Here is a 23,925-nt window from a genome sequence, read left to right as displayed (position 1 = left end):
TAATGAAACAAATTGCAGTGTATCAGAGAGTAAAGCAGTAACTCCCAAAACAATATTCTTAAACAGCCTCTTGTCTTAAAAACACACTGTAAGAACTGCAGTTGACTTATCTGAAAGAAATTGCACAACTTCCTAATAAAAAGCAATTACTGGTAATTTAAACATTGTAATTAATGGACACTAAGAGTAAAGGAATTTGAAATTACTTTCTAAGGACAGATCTTGAAGAGGACCAAAGTAACATATAGCATAAAAAAAAAAATCTTCATCCTTGGATTTTTGAACTAAATTCAAGACACTACAAAAGAACTGGAAGGATTTTTTGAACTAAATTCAAGATACTACAAAAGAACTGGAAAAACAAACAGCTTTATTGAAGTCCCCAGCCATTACACATTTTGTTAAAGGTGATATAATTGAATTTAAGCCATTCCAATTGCCAAAGAGCATTCACTAGTAGAAAAAGGTTTCTTCAGCTCTCCCAAACACTTCTTCCCTGTTCTCCAGGTCTCACGTGCTCCAAGGTGCCCTACAATCTGTGGGGTCTCAGAGTGAAGTGTTTTCCTGTTGGGCAGCACTGGTAACCGAAGCAGACAGTAGAAGCTGGAGAAGTGTAGCATGGTGAGAGACTTTCAATGCATGAGATGCCTGATACGCAGCCGTGAGCCTCCTCAAAGAGTCGATGCTTCAGAACTGCCCTTTACCAAGTAAATGCCACAAAAGCACAAATCAACAGGCTGGTGCAGGATGATGTGGACAAGTTCTGCCCATTAACACTTAACAAGAAAAGGGGTCAGAAAAGAGTATAGTGTTCCAACTCAAGTAATAGTCAGCTATACTCAAGAGACACCCAAAAGCAAACAGCAACATAGAAGAACAAGTATCAAACAAATGTGGTCCTACTGTCTTCTGTCTATCGCAAACCAACATACGAAACAGCTTTTTCTGTCACCAAAAGACAGAAATCTATACTGACAGTCTGTTAATTGCTTTGATGACTAGAAAAGAGACTACATTTATCATAGTCCACTGTCCAAAGTACCTGAGAAGCAAAAGCACACAGCAATATCGTCAACGTATTTTTCTAGTTTTTAGAGTGCACTTTTGCATGAAACTTAGCATTTTCACAACTAATTTCAAAACAAAGAAGATACTATAAAGAAAAAAGTACAATAAAGTTAACTAATAAAGGCATCCACCATCATACATGGTTTGCATCAAACCAACGTGAAGTCTCAGATACAACAGAAATGGCCTACAGAGACTTAGTGGACTTACCTCTGTATTTGGTTGCAGTGCCTGTCCGTCCTGGGCTGCCGATGGAACTATTGCCCACGTAATGTTGGCACTAGCAGACGACAAGGAGCTGAGGGCACCGTTTTTCAGTTGGTCTGTGGAGTGCGACTTGGGGCCAGGCCATCCCAGGATACCTTCTGAAGCAGAAAATGGGTGTCAACAGATTACAGATTTCTTCCATTCATCTCATCATTCACTAATATAAATGAACTGCTACTTTTCTGCATCCAGACAGTTTAACTTTAATAACAAAAATACTCTATGCCAATTTATCTGTAATAAATCTTTTTCTTAAAAAGTCAATGAAAGAAGATTTTTAAATGTTACTCCTACCACCAGAGAGAATTATACATAAAAATTGTACAATCTGGCAACACTTTGGTAATTAAACAAGTATTCTCTGTCCACTATTTTCATAGTTATTAAGTTATCCGAGTAAACTCTCCATTTCTTCTGTCTAAAATCAGAGTTTTAAGCTTAGCAGCTGTATTTTATTTCTGTCTGTACTATTAAAAATTCTTTCTAGATTAAGTGCTTTACTGGTCCCAAGACCACAGTTTAGAAGTAATCTCATTAGAAAGATACACATTAAATATAAATCAAGCAGAACTAGCCACCAGAACAACCCTTATTTCTGGGATGAGCCAGTATTTAAGAATGCCAAGACAGAAAGATCAGCTAAGGCAGCTGCACCGTTGTTCCTCCCTTACTGCTCTAAAGTAGTATCAACATTCAAATCAGTAGCCCTCAGCATAGGGCCTAAAGTTCAGCCATTAATTACACACTGCTATAAAATGCAGAGATATGGATAAGAAAATCATAGCTCTTCAGTCATTACCATAATATGTATATGAAAATACAATTAGTGCCACAGGGAGGATCTCCTCCTCTCATCACTAACAACTTTTCTAAGATGACCCATATCAACACAAAGTACATTAAAGAACGTGCAATTTATCCTCTCCGTATCACCAGGGGTTACCAGAAGTTGCCTCCTAATAAAAGTAAAAGGTTTGATCTGGTGAGGTAATGCTGTGTACTATTATATTAGCACTTGTATTATTAAAAAAAGTGGGCCATGAATCCTATAGCTGACCTCTTACCAAATTGTAAAGATAAAATCATTACAGAACATTCTGTTCATCTAAAATGGCACTAAGTTATGACAACATGACAAAACTTCACGTCTAATTGCTTAGCCTAATTTTGTGGCACTATCTTTTGCTAAAGAAAGTATAAGCAAATAGTTAAGCATAAAATTATTTTCAAAGATCTAAGTAACCAACATAGAAAAAAATCCAAGTGTTTTGTTTTGTTTGGGTTTTTTTAAATAACGTATATTTCACACAAGGAGTCAAATTTCCCATTGCCAAAAGGAAGAACATCTTTGTGACTCTGCCATCAGACCACACACTACAAAGCTTTTTGGGTTTCAAAACTTTTTGAGGTCTACGCCAGCTGATATTGTAAGTCCTGATCGAGTTATGTGAACCATGTAAGAGAAGATGCAAGTATCAAACAAAGGGTCATTTCCTTGGATTGGCTCTACACACTGGTCCTACACATCAGGAAGCCAACATCTGCCCCCCTTCCAAAGACTGAGTTAAATCACACACAGTGTTGTCATACATAGCAAGGGATGAAGAACACAGTGACTGTAGTCATAGTATCTCTTTGCTTGCTCCTCAGGTCTTGAGCAATTTGCTGCTAGGAACAAACAATAAACCCAGATCCTCAAAACAAGCTCTGACTCAGAGAATAATCTGAAGATGGTTTTGGTAGATGCAAAATGGACTCACACTGCACGGAAGGAAAGAAGCATATAATCAACATGAACAATAAACCAAATTGGAAAATTTCCTTGGAGGGAGTTCACATGTCTGGAAAAAAATTTTTACTCTTCTTGATGTTAATTGGTATAGATTTCAAAGAGGAAAATAAAAAGCAAGAAGTTAAAATAAACTTGTTTCACTGTTGAATAGCCACAAAGAGTTTTAGGGAGTGTGGCTATGCTTTTTGCTCTTCATTACTCTGCAATAACAAATCTCAACCTATTTTTCTCTTTCCCCCTGTCAACTAACTGAATATTGGATTATTGCTGCTATTTTCCTATTACAAAAAGAATTTTAAAAAAAATTGAACTGACTTCTCTTTGTGCAAATCTTTGAAAATAAGTCATCTGACCATCACCTTGGGCTATCCATTTTCTCTCTGCACACACAATCTATCTGGCCTTCGTGGTAAACAATAATTTTCTTTTTTTTTTTTTAAATCTAATTTCTATAAATATGCACAAGAAAAAGCTCCCAATCAAATAAACACCTTGCTTCAGGGGAAATTTTTAAGTGTGAACACTTACTTCACCATCACTTAGATATTTTTAGAAACACTATAATAATTCTCATCTTCAGTACAAGCACACTGTAAAAAGACTATTTACTTAATCTTTCTCCACACATTTTAGAGACTCACAGAAATAGAAACTGTTAGAACTATGCAAGCATGTTTTTCTACCTATCCCAAGGGCAATGCTACCCTCACAAAACAACAAATCTATCCTGCTTAATCAATTTTTAAACAGATCTGAACAAGACATTAAGACTTAGCCAATACCAACAGGATGCCAAGACTTAAGGTCCAAAAGGAGAAAGCACATCTATTTCCTCAACACCTCTGCATATGAGAAAAATTGTTTTGTTAAATTCTGCCTGTCTGGAACTTAACTACTTTGCAGAAGAGACATGAAATAAAAGATATTAGTCATACGTCACAGAAACCTAAATAAATAAAAAGTCAGCTCACTGAAGAAGCTTGAAAAAATTCCATGCCTAGTTTCAAAGTGCCATCAGGGAACCTTTGATGATCTTTAATCTACAAATCTTACTCTGAGATATCAACATTCTCATATCATCCCAAGGGAGTTGCCATATGCCTAGTAATGCAGCCTACTTTTCATGCAAAAGCAAAGTATGAAGAGAGAACTCGTCAGAAATAATCTTAAAATCAACTAACATCAGAACAGAATCTCTATACAGAAGGTGAAAGGACACAACAACACGGATTCTACTTACTCACGTTATCAGTTGTACATCCAAAACGTTCTCATCTGCACTAACAGAAATTACTCTTACCACAATATAATACAGTTAGCTTTTCTGTTACATATGAAATTATTTTATTGGAATTTACTCTCTACAGACTAAGCTGCCATCTGTAAATTACCTGATCCACTCTAATGGAGTTGCCATCTTTGCCACTTTAGGGCAGTCAAAATTTGCTATCACTAGTTCAATTCCTGTTCTTTTAAAGACTTCAAGGAAACAAACAAAAAAAACCCACAAAAAACCAAAACCTGAATATATTAGAAGTTTACTTTCAGAGTTGGATAAGAATAGGAAGAAAGCCTATTTTTAAGCCGGAGTTTTTCTCTGTTCTCAATCACAGCCAAAGACAGCTGACAGAAAGGTAAATTCAATATTTATTTTGGTACATTTCATAATTCTAAGGAAATTGTCCAGAAAGGCAGTCACAAATGATATAAAAGCATTCACAGCTATACAGCTACTCTACTATTTGCTTCAAGACTATATAAAGTACTACATTTATGAAAACAAAACATCTGTTTCTGCAGTAAACAATGCAAAAATTAGGAAAGACATACCAAATACACAACTAGTAAAATCAGCCAGGTTTCTTCTATCTCCATGGTGTTGTTTCTATGGTTCCAGAAGTAAAAACCCAAGCCCAATTCTTCTGGAAATTCAGTGCATGTGTACACACAAAATGAGCGCTCTTACAGAACATACCAAAAAATTAGCTGCTTTCCCTCTTCTCAACAGCAGTTGAACGTGCAGCAGACAAACCCACAAAGGCACAGGAGAATGCTTCTACATAAGGAGAGTACAGCATTCAGACACAACCTACTCTCCTTGACCTATAGCAATATGATAGTTCACAAAACCCCATCTATTATATTTCAGATAGCACAACAGGCTATATCCCTCACAAAGGCCCTCAGGAGAAACGTGCTTCCCTTTCACAGGTGCACACAGCAGAAGGGAGGGAAATTCCTCACAAAGAGAGGGCTTATCAGAGATTTTTCAGTTAAGCAAGGAGGATAATTTTATTTTGTTGGTTCTGATTTTCTAGGTACCTGATACACCTTCAAACTACGTTTCTGCATGGTAACTGATGCATGAAACATGCCTAACACTTACCTCAAGTCTATACCAAAAACCTTTCTATTTTCAAGTCATCTGGTCTTGGTTTATAAACTAAAAAAAATCCTTATGTTTTTTCCTGGCACAACTGTAAACTAACATCTATTGATAAAACTTCTACAATATACTGTAACTACAGTCTTAACAAATACCGCCAACAGTAGGCCTCAAGAAGAGACCAAGATTAGATCAGGATTCCTTCCCCTACCAGGTATGGCTGCAACAATTTCATCTCTGTGGAATCCTACAGCAGGCTGAACTAACAATAGCAAGTCACAGCTGCACATCTACTTTTCAGATTAGAAAAACAATGTTGTATTTGGTAACGCTGTGCAGGGACTATAAAATAACATTACCTTCCAAAGAGAGAAAAACATATAAGGAATAATGTATTAGCATTTAGATAGAACAGCAAATTATTGTGCACAAAAGCAAGTCCAGTGACAATGCATTTAACATAGACCTGACTGGCCATGCTGAATTTACTGAATTACACCAGTAACAAAGATTATGTTCTTCCCTGTCTTCTTTCCTCACCTTTCTGTACCCACAGGCATTAGGGCACAGGGGAGTGTAAAACAAGAAAGAGGACTCTGCTCATTTTTGTCTCCTCCTGCCATCAGCTGCAGGAGATGCAAAGTTGTCATTTATCACCAAATTGAAAGGATCTAGATTTTCCTTTTTTGTCCATTTATTTTCTCCAAAAAGGTGGCAACAGAGAACTACTAAAACAAAGTTCAAGTACACACGCACACACCACACCACACACCCCCACACACCCCCCAACGCCAGATTAACCTTCAATCCATTTGCTGCCATGGGACCCAAAATAAGCAGCATTTGCACATTCAAATGAACTTCAGAAAATCCACAGTGAGGATGGGTTTGGCCTTTGATTTTAAGAAAATCCTCAGAAAAAAAGAAACATTCTGTGTTACACTTTGGAAAAGCGGGCAAGTGAGAAACAGAAAAATACAGGAGGGAATTCCTATCAGGGAGATGGTTTATTCAGTAAATGAATGGCTAATGTGAAATGCAGACTAAAAGAACAGATTTATCTGTACAGACTTTTACTACAAGGCAGAATTCTGTCTGCCAAAACAACTAAAAAAACAGACTTAAACCACAACATAAACTGGTAAAGCTACTTTAAAACAAACATTTAAGTTTGTTCTGCAGTTTGGGAGGGAAGGACATTAACCACTGCAGTCAGTCAGCTCTAGAGATACTCTTCTGCCAAAGGATAAACAGACCCAAAAAAATACCATTAGAAGTTTGAAGTGAAGACAAAAGTTTCTTCTCCACATTTTAAAAGGTAGCTGTTTCCAACCAGCATGCTAAATGAACTCAAAGTTTTAAAAAGGCATTTAATGATGATTAGCAAATACTTTACCTGTAACTAAGTGGTGACATTCTTGGCCAGTAAGAAAATCCTTGACATTTTTCTCCCTCCTACAAAAAAAGCAAATTTCCCAAACCCAAAGAAGCTTGTATAGACGCAGTCCCTCATCCTCAACTCACGTGACATGTAGCCAACACTTTCAGCTAATAATATCCTTCTCCAGCTCATTTTTCAATGAAAGAAAAAAAAAAATTACAGATTTAGCCAGTGATCAACACCCATACCTCTAATAACAACAGCTAGAAATTAATTTGACATTATTTTACTCAAAAGTAGAAACACAGACAGGATTTTGCTTCACTGACTATTCTTGATGCATTTCCAAAATCAAGCACTAACAAAAAAGACAATCACAAACCCCCTTCCTTGAAGCTTTAGAATGAAAATAAAACATGTACTGACTACCCTTCAAGACAAGATTGAAGACCTCATTTTAATCTTCACGTCTGCTTGTAGGCTTGAAGTTGAAGACTGACAACTCATGAGAAACATGACAATGAAGAGGAAAAATCATGTCATCTTTAAACTATGCCCTGAAAATATTTAAAGTCAAGACCTACAGAATCCTAGATTCTTAATCCTACATGTAGGATAAGAGTTCACTAAACTGAATGGCAAGCTGCCTTCCTTCTACTCACACTACAGGAACACAAAGCAACAAAAATATTTACATGTAAAGAGATTTTTTTCTGTTTAAAACAATAAAGGTCTGTAAATCTGTTTAAAATAGCTACTATTTAATTATAATCTTTATGAGTGTATTCTATAAGTAGTAGGTGAGGAAGTCAGATACTTTTAAGTCCTTGCTTTAGAAGCAGTAAGATTGCAAGGCCTACAGTGCACAGAGAAGTCAGCAATTCTTGCATAATCAGTCATAAAAACTTCAAGGACACAAGCAGAGCAAAGGTACAGAGAAATCGGAGAAAGTATCTACTTTCCAGGCAGCTCTCTCTCTTTATGGCATAACAGTGAGAGCTTTTGATGTTAAAGGAAGGTAAATTCAAGGGTAAGTTCAAATCACCAAAGCTAAACCACTGATTACTTCTCAGACTCCACATGAGCAGGACTGTGCTGCTTTGTTGGACTGAACTGCTTTCACACACGAAGTCAGAAGCCAGAAAATAATTCCTGTTTTAGTCCCTTCTCTACAAAATTCTGTGAATCCTGCCCCACAATGCCCACTAGTATCTTGGACCCTATGTAACGGTTAATGATACAGCTGGGATGGAAACGCTTGGCAATGAACTGAACAGGGTCATCACATCTTATGGGAAAGGTATTTGAGACTTCCCATCAGAGGAACATGACTTTTAGACTAGTAAGAGTAATTTTTACCTGACAACATCAACAGGTGACAGTAAAGGTCATCTTTTGGTTGCACCTTCTAGGTATGAAATTAAAAAAATGCACCTGGAGCACACAGAATCAAAATTACATATATTATCTCTCAGAAATATAGTTTGCTAGAAGAATACTTAAAGGTGTTAGTCTGATTACGTATGAGTTTATGTAGCTTTGATGGCTCTGAAACTCTACTGACTCAGCAGAAATGTTAAGTCTATCAAAGTACGCCTGGACAAAATTGTGTGTAGGAAAATCAGTAATCAAGACTTGTAGGCCAGGTTCTTTCAGGCAACTGTGTTGCATAACACAGCCCAGGGAAAATAAAACAAAATTCATTTCACAGACTCTTTCAGTCAGGGAGAAGGGACTAAATATTTTTTTTTTTTTTTTTTTTTTTTTTTTTTTTTTTTTTTTAATTACATACTAAAGAATAAGCACACATACACACTAAAGAATTAACTGTTTGCATTCAAGTTCTCACTGTTACACCAAAGATGCTGGTGTGAACCAGTGCTACAGAATTTTGATCCCTGAAAGGATTCTCATAGAAGTTCAAAGTCTTAGGAAGAACAAACAGAAACAGTTATTAAATTTTATTAAGTACTTTACAGCCATGGCTTTCTGCTTTTTTTCAAAAAATATGCAATTCCCTTTCAGCAATTATTAATGTTATGCTTGCTTTCCTCCATTCTTGAGCACAGATCCTCAAAAATCATTATCAAGTCAAAATACAGACACTGATTTAACAGAAGATCATTTGGACACAGATTCAAGGACATGTACAACTCAAGTCATCTATCTCTGACAGTTCACTTAGATCACATGGACATGAAAAGCAACCTTCAGGGACTTTGAAACTAGAAAGTGACTTTTCTTTGAAGGATGCTTTTCATCTTTGCTCCAAACCATTCTCCTGAAATGAAATTATATTAAAGAACTCAATTAAATGCACTTCTTCATTACTATTTAGATATGTGCAAGGTTTTCTGCATTCTCTACAAGAAAACCAGAATACAGAAAGTTAAAAAAATTTTTTTTTCATTTATGTTTCTTTATGAAGTATCTCAGAAACTGGATGTGGTAAAGTCATGATATACCATAGTATAGGTGTCAAAGTTTTTATCGTTTTTTTTTTTTCCAATAAGCCTTTTTACTTTTTACACAATTTGCCTACTCTGAGCTGACCCTCTCACATTTCTATTCTTCCCACAATGGGAATTCTTCAGAGAGCTTCCTATCTAGCTGCCTCAGCAGCCCGGAGGACACATCCTGCCCTGCAGTAAATCTACTGTAAGGACAAGCTGGGAGGGATGTTGTTGAAGCACTTGAAAAAAACATAGAAAGCCACCCCATATCCAGAGTTCTGCTGCTGATACTCCTCTTACATCAAATCCTGCTCCTATTCTTAGACTAGGCAGTGCAGTTTGTGTATGCAAAAACAGTGACGACCCTTTCAGAAAGCTAAAGGTCCAACTTCTGACATTACAGAGACGTAGAACTGGGTGAACTGAAAAAATTGAGCTACGTGGGACCGAGAGGTTCATACCTGCAGAGCTCAATGCAGGAACACAGTGTTTGACATTTTAGGCTCATAAGAATTGCCACAGATTGTTTTTTTAAATAGCAGTGTGGAGAACTCTCTCTAGATTTAAAGACAACCACTGACTGGAATAAATCAGACTCAGCAGCATCCTTCCATGTAGAAAACTAGAAATATGTTTTTCACTGTAGCATTGCATATTACATGCATTTTTTATCAAACAAATCTGTATTGTGATTTCAATCTCAAAAAAAAGAAAAAAAAAAGCAAAACCCAGCAGGTTCTGCACTGTCATAAAAAACATAGGCTTATCTACCTGTTCTCCACGCTCTCCCTTTCTCTTTGTCTTGCTGTCTTGAGAACCTGATTTCCCTAAGACGACTTAGGACAACATCTTTTCATCCTCTCTTCTGATTTCAATAGATTTTGTATCTTTTCTTAAGCAAAGGAAAAAAAAATTGTACTTGAGGCTGTTGAACCTTACAAGCTGCTCCCTCCAACTTGCCTCTCTGAGAAATGGTTAATTTTGCCTGCTTCAGTATTAAATAAAAAAGTATTAAATAAAAAACCCCAAGGCACATAAAATAATACCCAAGAGAGCCTGTGCTCACCTGATGACAGTGTCCTGTTATGATGCTGGCCCACTTGATGCATGCTTTGCTGTAATAGAGTCAGGCATTCTCCAAGGCAGCTCAGGGTGGCAGCAGAGGTAGCTTTTAAAAGCAGCAAGTCCTGATCCAAGGCAGAAAGGGGCCCAGAACTTGGGAGAGCTTCAATGGCTTGTACAAGATTCTTCTGTTGTCCCTCAACCTGGCTCATCATCTGTAGAGGTTCAAAAACATCTGCTGTCATATAAAATATCACTATGTAGCCGTTAAATTCTTATGGATTGATATAGTGACTAAATGTGAAGAACTACCACAAATGGATGTTAATGTTCTGATCCATATACTTACCTACAAAAACGAAGGGCTTGAGACTACCAAAGGCCTGTAAAAATGTCAAGACTATGTTAGAGAAAATAGTCTCTTAAAAAGGTAGGTTTCACAGTAGGTTTAACAGCGTGACTCATACTTTCTGAAAGTCTTCGTAAAGAAAAGTATGAAAACTCTACTTCCTTCTCCATTACTAATTTAGGCTTAGATTGTCTTTCCTTTACATGGGATCTGAGACACCCAAGAAAGCTACACTGTCCCTCCTCCTTATTTCCTACATAAAATATCTAATCACAGTTTAAGAACGAACATTTCTCATTTCTCAAGCATCAGTAAGGAATTGTTTTTAGGAAACAAGGTAACTTGTAAGTTTATGGACATTAGAATAGGATGCAACTTAAGAGTACTTATTTACTGTCAAATATGAAAGCAGCTGTCAAGGAGAAAGTTAATCTGTTTCTAGATCTGGACCATCCAGATGAAGACAAAATGCATGCTTGTATAGCAGATAAAAACAATGTTATTGAGCAGGCTGTTCTTTAAACAAATAAGCAAGTTTCCAAAACCCTTCCTAAAGCTGAAAGAAAAAATGAGATGTTTAAAACTTCTCTCTCCATTTTTACAGCCTGTCGGAAATTATACATGCACATGACAAGTCTCTTTTCTCACACTTACCTTGCAAAAAACTTATTCAAAAAACTTATAGGTTCATACTTGAGGTATCCAAAGCTTTCAGAAAAAGTATCTGAGGACTTTGTAAGCAATAAAGATTCAAGCTCCATTTGTCCAAGCCACTATACTGTAAAAATATATTATTAACTTTGTCACTTTTATATTATCATTATTATATTTTCACAGTATGGTGTTCTTCCCATAGCGCCTCTACACTGTGGTAAATAGACTGACTTAAAAACTGTATGTTGAACACACTGAAAATCAAGGAAGGAAACTGAACTCACAGATGCAAATAACCATCCTTGCAGAATTAAGCAAAAAGCTCTTGTTGCAAGGTTTGTAAGGAATCTAGCTAAATGCCTTGCTGAAGGTTACAATAATGACATCGTAATAATCAACATTTAAAACAGAGGGCAGTGCTTCAGTAGAAGCCACAGTAGATTTTAATTCCCTTTGACAGAAAACAAGATCAGTCAGAAGGTGACACAGACCACCAGCTTTAGGGAACCACTAGAACCCCAGGCAGTGCTCTGCTTTGAGAAGTCTCACACTGTGTAACTGAGCTCCACAGCACAGAGGGTTGCTTCAAAGCTAAAACAAAAACAAGAGCATCACAGACACATGCTCATGCAAATAGTTCCCCCTCAGGAAAAGAGCTCAAGGAAGCAAATTGAAGGAACACTAGGAGGAAAAAGATCATCATCTCCCTGGAAGACTGCACAATTGTATTGAAAATTGCTTCCCCCCTTTTCCCATCCTGATTAAGAATGTGAAGTTGAAAACCTCATGTTCTCATGCTTCACAGGGACGTAAGGGTTCTATTTTCATTTCTAAGTGACTAGTTTTTTTGTTTGTTTGTTTTTGTTGGGGTTTTTTTTGGGGGGGTGTGAGAAACAGCTTACATTTCCAAAGATTTTCTTCCATAGGAAGTAAAATACAAAATAAAACTTTGAAAACTTCAGATATTTTCATTTTCCCCTCCCCCTTAATAAAGGACAACTATATTCTTCTACAGCTAAGACAGGAGCATAAGACAAACTGACCAGAGCTTGGGAAACATTTGGAAAATTAACTGAATGTTTGCAGTTATCACCTAGCCCAAAGCTTTACAGGCTTCTATCAACCATATTCTTCATAGGTTAGGAGAAGTTTAAATAAAAGCAATGATTTATTCTCCCTTTATCCAAAACAAGGTATTGCTCTGAGACTTACTATTCTCTAGCTGACTTAAGATAGTTTTAAAGAAGCCTTTTTGATTCATCGTTTCTGTGCTACCTAGCTTCACATTATTGTCATGATACCAGCCTCTGTTCTACAGACCTGATAAAGCAGAAGACACCAGGAACAGCAACTTTTGTGTAGGATTCAAAGTACTGGAACTTGATCAAAACCACTCTGCTTAAGGTGCTGAAGGAACAAAACAAAAAGGAAGAACCTCCTCTATTCTAGAGTATGACAGAACAACTCTGTGCCAAAAGGGGAAGGAAATAACACATATTATTGAAATAACTGAAATTTTTTACATGTTTGCCAATACTGTTTTTTTTTTAAAAGTCATTGGCAAAAGATTTGAGAAGAATTGAAGTGTGGTGGTTCCAACAAGAGTAAATCAAAGAGAAGTTAATACGAAAACAACAAAACACATTAACCCTTAACAGGACAGATACTAGACCATGCAGCTACAGCATTATCCTCTTACTCGTGGGTCTGATTTTTTGTAGCTTGGGGGGAGGGAAGGCACAGTGCTTCATTTATCAGCACACTAAGCTGGTTTCAAAACAAGAATGAAAAGGTTTGAGAAAGTTAAATATTAACTTTCGTTTTCCAAAGTGAAATGACTTGCTTAATTTTGAATGACCTTGCTCTTACACAGGGGTTTTTTTGTACCTTACAGCTCTCCATCCCCCCCATTTGCAAATACAGACAGCTCAAAGTAGTAGCTTTCTACTTCTTAGAACAGCAAAGACCATTTGCCCCCATCTCCTCACCAAGTCTCAACCCACTTCTCTTTCCATTCTTGTTTCAGCTTTGGCACCCCCTCTTCACCTATAAATAGCTTTTCATAATATGGAAAAAATGCATATTCCCAACAAATGCACTCAAACTTCAAATACAACTCTATGCTAGATATAAAATAGAAAAACTGAAAGAACTATCAGGACTACATGTATTAGAAGGAATTATATGCATGCATATATATCTAACATTAGTAGGCCTGCATTTACCTAACTGCAAAATGTTCAGTAAGAGAAAGCCTCAGGCTAGGAAGAGACCAGCTCATATGTATGTTTTGCTCCTCTCTCCATCTTCAGCCTGCAGCAGGAAAACAAGCAGACCACATTATGTGTTCCCTATTAACAGCTGTTCCTGAAGCTTGAAGGAGATTCAGACCTTTTAGCCTGCCAGAAATTCTCAGGTATTGTCCATATTCTTGTGGTGGATTAGCCTTGGCTGGACACCAGGTGCCCACCACGCGGAAGGGCAGTTACAGAGTGGCAACTGGACAGGGGGAGTAAAAAACAAAAAAAAAGGCTTGTGGGTCAAGATAAGGACAGGTAGATCACTCCATCACCTTCCCCCCACCTCTCCCTTCTTCCCGGGCTCAACTTCATTCCTGATTTCTCCACCTCCTTCCCACAAGTGGTGCAAGAGGACGAGGAATGGGAGTTGCAGTCAGTTCATCACATGCTGTCTCTGCTGCTTCTTCTTCCTCATTCTCCTTTTACGCTCCAGCGTGGGGTCACTCCCACAGGAGACAGTCCTCCACGAACTCTTCCAACGTGAGTCCTTCCCACGGGCTGCAGTTCTTCACAAACTGCTCCAGCGTGAGTCCTTCAGGAACAGACTGCTTCAGCGTGGGTCCCCCATGGGGTCACAAGTCCTGCCAGCAAACCTGCTCCAGCGTGGGCTCCTCTCTTCAGGAGGCCGCAGGTCCAGCCAGGAGCCTGCTCCAGTGCAGGCTCTCAGCCTCCTTCAGGTGCATCCCGCTGCTCCAGCGTGGGGTCCTCCCCAGGCTGCAGGGGGAGATCTGCTCCACTGTTACCCTCCATGGGTGCAGGGCACAGCTGCCTCACCAGGGGCTGCACCACGGGCTGCAGGGGAATCCCTGGAGGAGCCTGGAGCACCTCCTCCCCCTACTTCTTCACTGACCCTGGCATCTGCAGAGTTGATTCTCTGGTATTCCCACTCCTCTCTCCCAGCTGCTGTTACGCTACAGTTTTTTCCCCTTTTTAAATACATTATACCAGAGGTACTACCACCATCACTGATGGGCTCGGCCTTGGCCAGCAGCGGGTCCATCTTGGAGCTGGCTGGCATTGGCTTTATCTGACATGGGAGAAGCTTCTAGCCCTGTAGCCCCCCCCAATACCAAAACCTTGCCACACAAACCCAATACAATTCTTCTGAAATAAAACTACCCTCAAAGGAACCTGCCACCCAGTGACACCCTCACAGAAGACTGAATGCAACTGGAATCATCACTGATGTTTTCCTCAGTAGGTCACCTGCTCTCTACCACTTGCTCCGAAACAGCCAATTCACAGCTTCTGTTGCTGCCTGCTTCCTCCTCTCTGGTGGATCTTAAAATCCTGTGTGATTGCTTTCCCTGCTTATCCCAGCCACAGCAATGGCTACCTTCTCCTTTACAGCAGAAATTGCACATCCTGGATCTTCCTGTTGAGTGCACTGCCAACCATGATGTATGGGACCAAATAGTTATGTGACAAGATGCCAAACAAATGGGTAAATAGAAATTACTATATTCTCAGTGTCACACCCACAGTATGTGAAAGATAGGCAGAAAAAGCTATGAGATACCTTAGGATTGCAAAGAAATGCATTCCAAACATAAGAAGAACACCCTTTCATAAAGTAAATACACTAAAATTAGCTGTTGACAATTTATTTATGAAATAACAATGAAACACTGAGGTGCTACTTTCTATGCTAGAAGAAAAAAAATAACAGTAATTCAATAGTTTGTTAAAATACTAGATGATGTATTAGTATTTTCCATGCAGAGAAATCACCTTATAAAACCTGTATATATTTTTTTAATTTAAGGCTTCAATTTATTTTTGAAACTAGAAAGAGAGACAGATTCCCAGATGTTAAGTAGCAAAATAAACTCTGTTAAAGATTTTTCCTCCCATCCTAAAACAAAGGTAAATAGAAACTTCAAAGGAAGAAAACTGAATAGCTACACCTGAAGGGAAAAGCATATGACTGCTTTTGACATGATTTTATTTAGTGGAAATAGTCTTGTTATGCAGACTCCAGGACTAATAGGACTAAGTCTGTTTCTCCAGCCCAGAGGGATATTCCGATAATCAGAACATCTTTCCTTCTAGAATTACTGATCCTACAGGATTACACCCAACTAGCACAGCACATTACAACAACCTGAAGCAAACACCAGCTTTAAGCCATCTACAAAACTAGTCGATCCAACAGCTGTCTTGGGGGCATCTCCCAAGGCACAGTAATTTCAAGCACCCTGAAGCAAAGGATGAATGAATGACACCAGCCATATTATGCCAAAGGGCAAGCAGACACTCTCCCTTTGTCACACAGGCCATGTCAAGAAAATAAGTATTGTCACCAATCCCACCTTTCTATATAACAATTTAAATAATTCAGATCTTCTTGCTCTTGTTTTGGAATATAAAACCTGAGGACGATTCTTCAGACCTCCCCAGCCACAATCTGATACACACATGAGCAATTTAAACATACATCATTTTCCTTTCTTGGTATTGATCTTCACACATATTGAATCCTTTTATAGAAGGTATTAAGATACACGTACCCATGTGTATGAAAAAAAAAAAATAAATCCAAAACTCCAGAGAAAAAGGAAAATACTCTTACCACTGAGAACCTACAGACATTCTGTATCATCGAGCTCCTCTGTGACATGCTAGAAATCATTCATCAAGGAGATGTTTGGCTCCATCACTTAATAACTCCTTTTCTTTACTATAGTATTCTCTGTGCACCAGCACTAGCAGCACATTGTCTGCCTACTTATCTCTAGGCAATTCCTCTGAAAGCTTTAATGCACTGATTTTTATTTTTAAATGCTTTCCTGACTGTATGCAAGTCAAAAACAATTATTAAAAACATGGGAAAATAAACAACACAGTGCTTATATGAAAACCAGCAACTGTAAAAATAAACGGTTTTGTGGGAAAAGCTTTAGACATTTAAATAGTAACAGAAATGCAACACGGATCCCTTTCTTACCAAATCTATGTCAGGTTGCCTTTGTGACAAGTTTACAGCATTCAAAGGCTGGGAAATAGCCATTTTGCTTCTTCACTTGGGGGGTGGGGGTGTTAGGGTGGTTTGTTTGTTTGTTTAAAAAGTGTTATATGAAAACACAGTATCTCTCTATCTCTCTCACACACACACTTTCTGGAAATACTGGTTTCTTGCTTTTAGACAATAGTACCAGAAGAAAAAGATACCAGAGACCTTAGGAATGGACATGAGGAAAGACCAGCTTTTCAAACCACCCTAGAATAAATTTTAAGTCATTACTTGGTTCTCATCATGAAACAAGCATATAACACAGGGTTTTTTTTTTCTTTTCTTTAATATAAAACACTGCTTTTCTTAAAAGCAAAAGCAGATGAGTAACAGAAGAAAAGAAAGTCCACACATAAAAAATAAAAACCTTCTAAGTCATTGTAAACCCAATACATTGGGTTGCCACGTAATCCTAATAGTCATCAGTTCTGACCTTGAGCAAGGACTCCTCTTGTAGTCTTGACCTGTATTTCATCAACACACAAACTGTCATACTGTAAAAATTTAAAATTAAAACAGACAACCAATATATGTAAAAGTTTTTTTTTTTTTAAAATATATACACACACACACACACACACACACACACACACACACAGATGTACCAAGTATATATCAAAATGTAAGATACAGATGCCTGGAACTCCAGTGTCACTAAAGCAATACCAATCATTAATTTCACAAGTTCACAGTTCCCACTTAGCATTTCCATGAAGCTTTTCCACTTTCAACTATTTATTCTGAAAGAGGAAAGAGCATAAATGCACATGCAAAAAGACTACTGTAAAAGCCATTAATCACCAGCTCAAAAGGTAAACCTCTCCAATTGAGAAGTCTGACAGATTAAGGTGATTTCTACAACTGCAGTAAAAGTGATCTTTTTTTTCCAATTTAATGCATTTTTGTTTTCAGTTAAGCATTCATGCCTAACCATTGCAGAGCACAAGAACATTTGCCTTGGTTTAACTTCTGAAAAGCATTCTCAAACAACCTAAGGTCACTTGCTACGTGCATCTTACTACTTGACTAAAGAAGTTTTCTTATAAGGATTTATAGATTTCTCTCTTGTCTTCAGCAAAGTCACATTCATAGATCTTTTAACGGTATTACATCAACAGCATGCAAGCTACAAAGGCAAAATTACAGCTTAATATAGAATAAAGTGAAAGAGCTATACACAGAGGTTGCTGCTAGAAGTACTTCAATATACAACACAAATCTCTTATAAAGGTAATTTTGCATTTCAGCTTTACAAGCATTTAGTGTAGAAACATGTACAAGATCAGATGACCACAAACATGCTTAAGTTCCACAAGTAACATATCTGTACACTTTGCTTACAAAAAATCATGAGCTTTTGACCTAAAAGAACCTCATTGAGATGCAAACAGAAGGGAATTCTATCCACATAGCTTCTAAGTTGATGAAGACCCACAGTAGCCTCTGTGAACATTACTATGTTAATGAGAAAATATATTTTAAGGAAGGATCCTAGAACACCAAGTGAGATATTCTGAAAGCATCTTCTAAAGATGGAACCACATAATGACATCCGTATCAACTGTCCTTTCTTGATTACAGCTTCCCTCCCCTCACAGAGAATAAACACATAATTCTCCATTATTGTCACCTCAGGGTAGCAGCCAGCTTGACCTCAATTATTTTAAAGAAGAAAACAATGAACAGTAAAATTGGAATGACTTGTTATATAATAGTTATTAAGGCTTAGACACGTACATCCTATCAATGAAGCTTCAAAGAAGCAAGTTAATTTTCACTTGACATATAATTTGCCAAGACACAAAAAGTGACAGAACAAACAGAACAATACCTCTGACAATCAGGATGGCAGCTAATCACCAGGGCACATTTCTTTTTCTTTTCAGTCCTTGCCTTTGCTGTCACAATTCTATTTATCCCCTTGGAAGAGAATGAAAACAATCTCCACCCACTCCCATCCGCTATTTTGTTCTCTTTTCCCTAACCAGGAGTCCACATAATCTCTGTTAAGGGAATAACTCAAAAGCCAGCTGCTAACTATCGTCATTGTCTCAGCTAAGGATTATTTCATTTGGGGCTTTGTTTTGGCTTTTTTTGCTCAGCCTTCTCATCGAGAGCTCCACTGGGTGGTACCTTGTGAGGAAAACCTTACAGAACAGAGAGCAAATGTCATCAGGGCTGATTCTAAAAGCCAAGTCAAAGACAACTAGGAGAAAACAAGGTGCAAAGGCGGCAGTCTGGCTCAATTGTTTCCTGTACTTGGCTACTTCTTCCAGTCTGCTGCTTCCATTGACACCATTGCTGTTCCACTGGTCATCATCACCAGCTCCCAGAGGCTATGAGCTCTCCGGGAACCTCAGCACAGGATTTCCACTCCAAGGAGCAGCTGTTATTTACTGACACTTGTCATGCACTTTCAAAATTGCCTAGTTAATTTATTCATATACTAGATATGATCCTATTCTCCATTCTTTACACATTCAATTCATATTTTAGATCTTTAAATTCTTGGACACTCGCTGCACATCCTTATAACATAATATCATTCTATTTTGTGTAGACAACATACATCAATTGTTTGATGGACTACAGACTTCTTACTCCTTAGTCTACTATCCAGTAGCTTATTAGTCACACCTCCAAACTCCCTTGCTGTCAGTTGCACAACTACAATAATTAGACTTTGTATTTTGTAGGTCTGCATACTACTGCTTTAACCCATAAGACTGTTGGTTTGGGGGAGAGAGGAAAAAGGGGTGAACGGTCTTTTTTGTTGATGGGTCTAGAAGCCTTAAAAATTCCTTCCAGCACCAGAGAAGGAAAAGCAACCTATCTTCTCAAGAAATCCTCAGTCCACTGCAACTCAGGTATATGGGAGGAAGGTCCTCCTTTTCTTCAATGCTTTAAAACAGGCAGAAGTTCAGCAAAAGGAGCTGACCTAACTACCTGTTTTACAAAAGCATTTCTCTGCTCAGAAGAGAAAAAGACAAGATTACACTTAAGAGATCTATCTTTAAATACTCAAGAGTGTATGACATCTCTAACTGTCAACGTTCTCTGGCATTTTATATAGACACTTTATCTGGATGCAAAACCCAGGACAGCCTGACAGTCCACGGTGAGTTTCTACAAAACTCTGCTTCTTAAATTGGGAAAGTAAATAGACACCAGAATGGTTCACAGCCCTTGCAACACACATGCTAGTTAGTAGAGAGGATCTAACAGCTCTGAAGGATCCCTGGGAATGTTTCCAGAAATCTCAGCAAAACAGCTCACCTACTTCAGGCCAAAACAAATAAGATGCTTTTCTTTGCTACCTCAGGCAGACTCCTTACCACACTTCTTTAGGGCCACAGTTCCAGCCTTAAGGTTAAATGTTTGCTTTCTGTATTCAATCTGTCCTTCTCACCTGAGGAATGAGTTAGTGAATGACAAAGGAAACCACAGGGGGAGCAAGGAGAAATTACAGAAAAGACCTTCTGTCCATGGAGATGGACTAAGATGAAAAGATCAAATATTGCCAGAGAATGTTTCAACAGACAGATGATCTTGGATTTTCTAAACCAGAGAATGCTTTTAATCTTAATCAATACCCTGAGATATTCAGCTCCCCTTGAATGGTTTCATATTTAATGGCTGGGGGAAGAAAAGAAAAAAAAAAAAAAGCAAGCTTTTGGTAGTTATTCTGAGAATCCCTCCTTGCTGCTTAAGCTCTGAAGAGGAGAACACTTCTCTGTTCCAAACCAAGATAAAGTTCAGGCTCTTTTCCCTATGGATGAGGAATGTTCACAAAGAAAAGTATTTAAACACTGAAGGAAAAGAAAATTCCTCTGACAATGTCTTAAGAGTGTTTCATGGAGCTACTCCACAAGTCTTTAGGGGAGAAGTTAAAGCTTTTAGGTAAAAGCTGTCTGCCATAACAAATACTCAAGTGAAAGAGCATGATTCTGACAAACTGTATCAATGAGCACTACTTTTCCCCACAAATCAGAGTGACTGGGCTAATACATTTCCTGCAAAATGATCAGTATCAATCTAGCACTGGTCATTTTGCCACTGGAGGGAGATGTCTGGGGACCAGAGTCTATTGCAGGAGACATGACAGATTCTCTTTTTTGCCTTTTGCATTAGAGCTCCCTGTGGATACTCCACACGTGTAGGTAATGCATGACATTTGCTACCAGTATAAGGTTTTTACAAAAACACAACTAGTAAGTCCTAGGTCTCTTTTCTCAAGCATTTTAATAAACTACCTGCTATATTAACCTTATCCTACTAACAGTCACCTGCTAAGACTTACCATTTATTGTCAAAGGTGCTAGTAAATGGTAAGTCAATGGGAGCAGGGTGTTACAACCTTGAGGTAGAACCATAGGAAGAAAAAAAGCAGACAGTGGCTGCCAAGGCTGTTTTCCCCACCCTGAGTTGCTTCCAGTCATCCAGGACCAAAACTTAGAGAAGCAAAAAGAAGGAGCTTGCAAGTTCAAGTAAATCTTGGACAGCAATTGGCTGCCATCTACCCAAGCAGGAAGCACACTGCTGTATTTTAAACCACTGAATGCAGCACTGAGAACACAGCTTTATAAAACACCGTGTGGGAAAGAATTCTTATGCAATTTTACTACAAAAATGACCTTAAAATCTGCAAGGAAAGTCATTAGGTTTAGTGATTAAACGTTGCTTACAAGCAGATGCTATTCTATGGGCTCTTCTGGATAGCAGTTTTTCTTACGGATTTCAGAAGGATCACTTCGGTGAAGTTAATAGCTATAGTGCTGAGCTGGAAAGCATATTATGATTATCAGCAATTAAGGCACATTTGTGAATTTCAATCATTCAAAAGAGCACCTAAAAGGTTGTGGCTAGTTAAGTCAACATCAGCAACCATGGGAAAATTCTAGTTTACTGTGATATAGCATACTACTGATAAAACCTGGGTTTTGTACTTCAAGTGAAATCAGTCTTCAGAAGATAAGTGTTCCAGTGCAACATGGTGCTCGAAAATGTAACTCTGAATCTTTTTAAATTTCTTTTCTTTTTTTTAAATTATTCCATTCCACCTGGGAATATATAAACACACATACTGCCAGAGTAGTCCAATATCCTATGTAGTACTTATTCAAATTTCAACTGCTTCCTCCCTTTCCCAGCACTGCTTATACCTCCTTTCACCCACCTCTCAGCCACCTAGCTTGTAGTGTCCGAGCATAAAATAAAGTTTTATTTGTCATTTAAAGAACTCTCAAGTGTGCAGTATACACTGGAACGACCTTCAGTTTTAATCAAAGTAGATATTAGTTCCCTATCCTACAGGCAATTCATCTTCTGTTTTCTGAAAAGCAAGCAAACTGTCACTATCAAGGCTATCTAATCTTGCCATTCCTGAGCCTTGAATAGTGTACCTCTATGACTTGTGACAAAGCATTCCAATCCACCCTCAACTTCTCTGCATGTCCCAAAACTGTCAATTGGTTTGACATCATTAAATTCACAGCACTGAAGTGATTCAACAGACACTACCATGATTCTGAGTAGCCAATTTATGACATAGGGTAGAATTGCTTTTATAGAGCAACTTTTCCACAAATTCATGTGTTTTATGTCTTCTAGTCTAAACCTACCAGTAAAACTGCAATTGGATAACTGGGGATCTCCGTCAGAAAAAGCTGTAAGCAGTCATCCCAGAACACAGCAGATATCACCAGAAGAACATGCTAAGCAGTATGTGCAAGAACACAGAACCATTTTTCCTGGACCAGAGACAAATACATGAACATAATAAAAATTAAACATAATTAATCAATTACAGATATACATCTAGTACCTATAATACAAAGCTACTTTAAAGTATATGTGAAATTCAGGCAGATAGAGTTCAGTTTAGCTTGTTGGATAAAATATTGCTAGCCATGATGCTATTTGCCATATTTTAAAAGCATATTGTCAGAGATCAGAACTGCAAACATGAAGCGGATAAGCAGGTGATTAAAAGTAGCTGTGTAACACACAGTTTCTAAAGCATTCAAAAACTGCAAGCCAAGCATTAGAGATGGAAATAACAATAAGAAGGTAGCAAAAGCTGCTAGAGATCAGGTCTTTGTTAAATAACTGATGAGAGCTATAGTGTTTACCATTCCCATTTGTTGTAAAATCAAAATGTTTCCTCTATTTCTTAGCGTAGTATGCAGCACTTCGGGTGTTACACAAGTAGTTGAAGATTATAGCAAGTCCCTCGATAAACAGTTATAATAATGTAAACTGAATGGTACACTTAAAATATATGAGCCATTTCTATGGTTACTTTCTCCTGGAGGGCGTTTACGTAAGTACTTTCTGTACTTAATATTTAAAACTTGGCTGGCCACCTAATATCACACTGTCATCTATTACCACTGAGAACATTCAAAAATACCTTCTACTTAATTTAATAAAAATAGCATTTAAGTGTGGGTTAACAAAATAGTCTATGCATCTTGGAAGCAGTAATTGGCATTATAAACAGAGGTGCAGGAGGTAAGTGCACCTTGTCACATTCAGGGTGTGCCATGCAGCCACCCAGAAACCCACACTGAAAGACCACTAAACAAGCAGCCATGTAGTGTGATCCCCAATCTGAGAAAAGATTTAGTGAAGTATGTTTTCTTTAAAGCTTCATTTTCAAACTGTCAACTGTAAATTGAATCTACTGCAGTATTTGTGCTTTAATTGTGAAAGTAAAGAGCCTTGTAGCTTTCAAAAAATGTAGGTAACTATGATACACTATGCTGGTTTATATATGTATATAAAACAGAACAGTTGAATTCTGGTTTATGTACAAAATTAAGTGACAGTTTTGAAGGCATACCAATACTGGAGACTGAATTCCCTTCAAATCTGACTTCTCTCAAGCTCCTTTGGGAAGCTACCATCTACCTAAAATTTAATGAAATATTTTAGTAACTGTAAAAACTGATCTTAGCTTCTCTCAATTGCTTAAGAAAATGAGTGCTGCAGCAGTCTCTGAATGTAGCTATAATATGCACTGTATTATCTCTAATTTATAAATTGCCATTTATTAAATGATTGAAAATAGCTGTCTTTACACATGCTCAATTACTACTAAGCTACAGGCTGAAAGAAAAGTTTAATGTTTGCATCATTTATGTTTTTCAGATTTGGAAGGGGGAAAAAATAATCAGAAATAATGAATGAGGTTCACTC

At 37.8% G+C, this 23,925-nt stretch overlaps 1 protein-coding gene across 1 annotated transcript in view; it reads right to left on the bottom strand.

The window, feature by feature from the left end:
- The window catches only part of OSBPL10 (oxysterol binding protein like 10), an 89,172-nt gene that overhangs the window by 38,519 nt on the left and 26,728 nt on the right, over positions 1-23,925 (bottom strand). The window contains exons 6-7 of the mRNA XM_026842909.1: positions 10,414-10,624; positions 1,279-1,433 (exon numbers count right to left, since the gene is read on the bottom strand). Coding sequence (XP_026698710.1) covers positions 1,279-1,433; positions 10,414-10,624 — 366 coding nt within the window. The remainder of the gene's footprint in view (positions 1-1,278; positions 1,434-10,413; positions 10,625-23,925) is intronic.

The sequence above is a fragment of the Athene cunicularia genome, assembly GCF_003259725.1.
Source record: "Athene cunicularia isolate RWA chromosome 2 unlocalized genomic scaffold, athCun1 chr2_part1, whole genome shotgun sequence".
NCBI lineage: Eukaryota > Metazoa > Chordata > Aves > Strigiformes > Strigidae > Athene > Athene cunicularia.
Note: the sequence above shows the minus strand (reverse complement) of the source record. Positions and strands in the feature narration are given on the sequence as shown.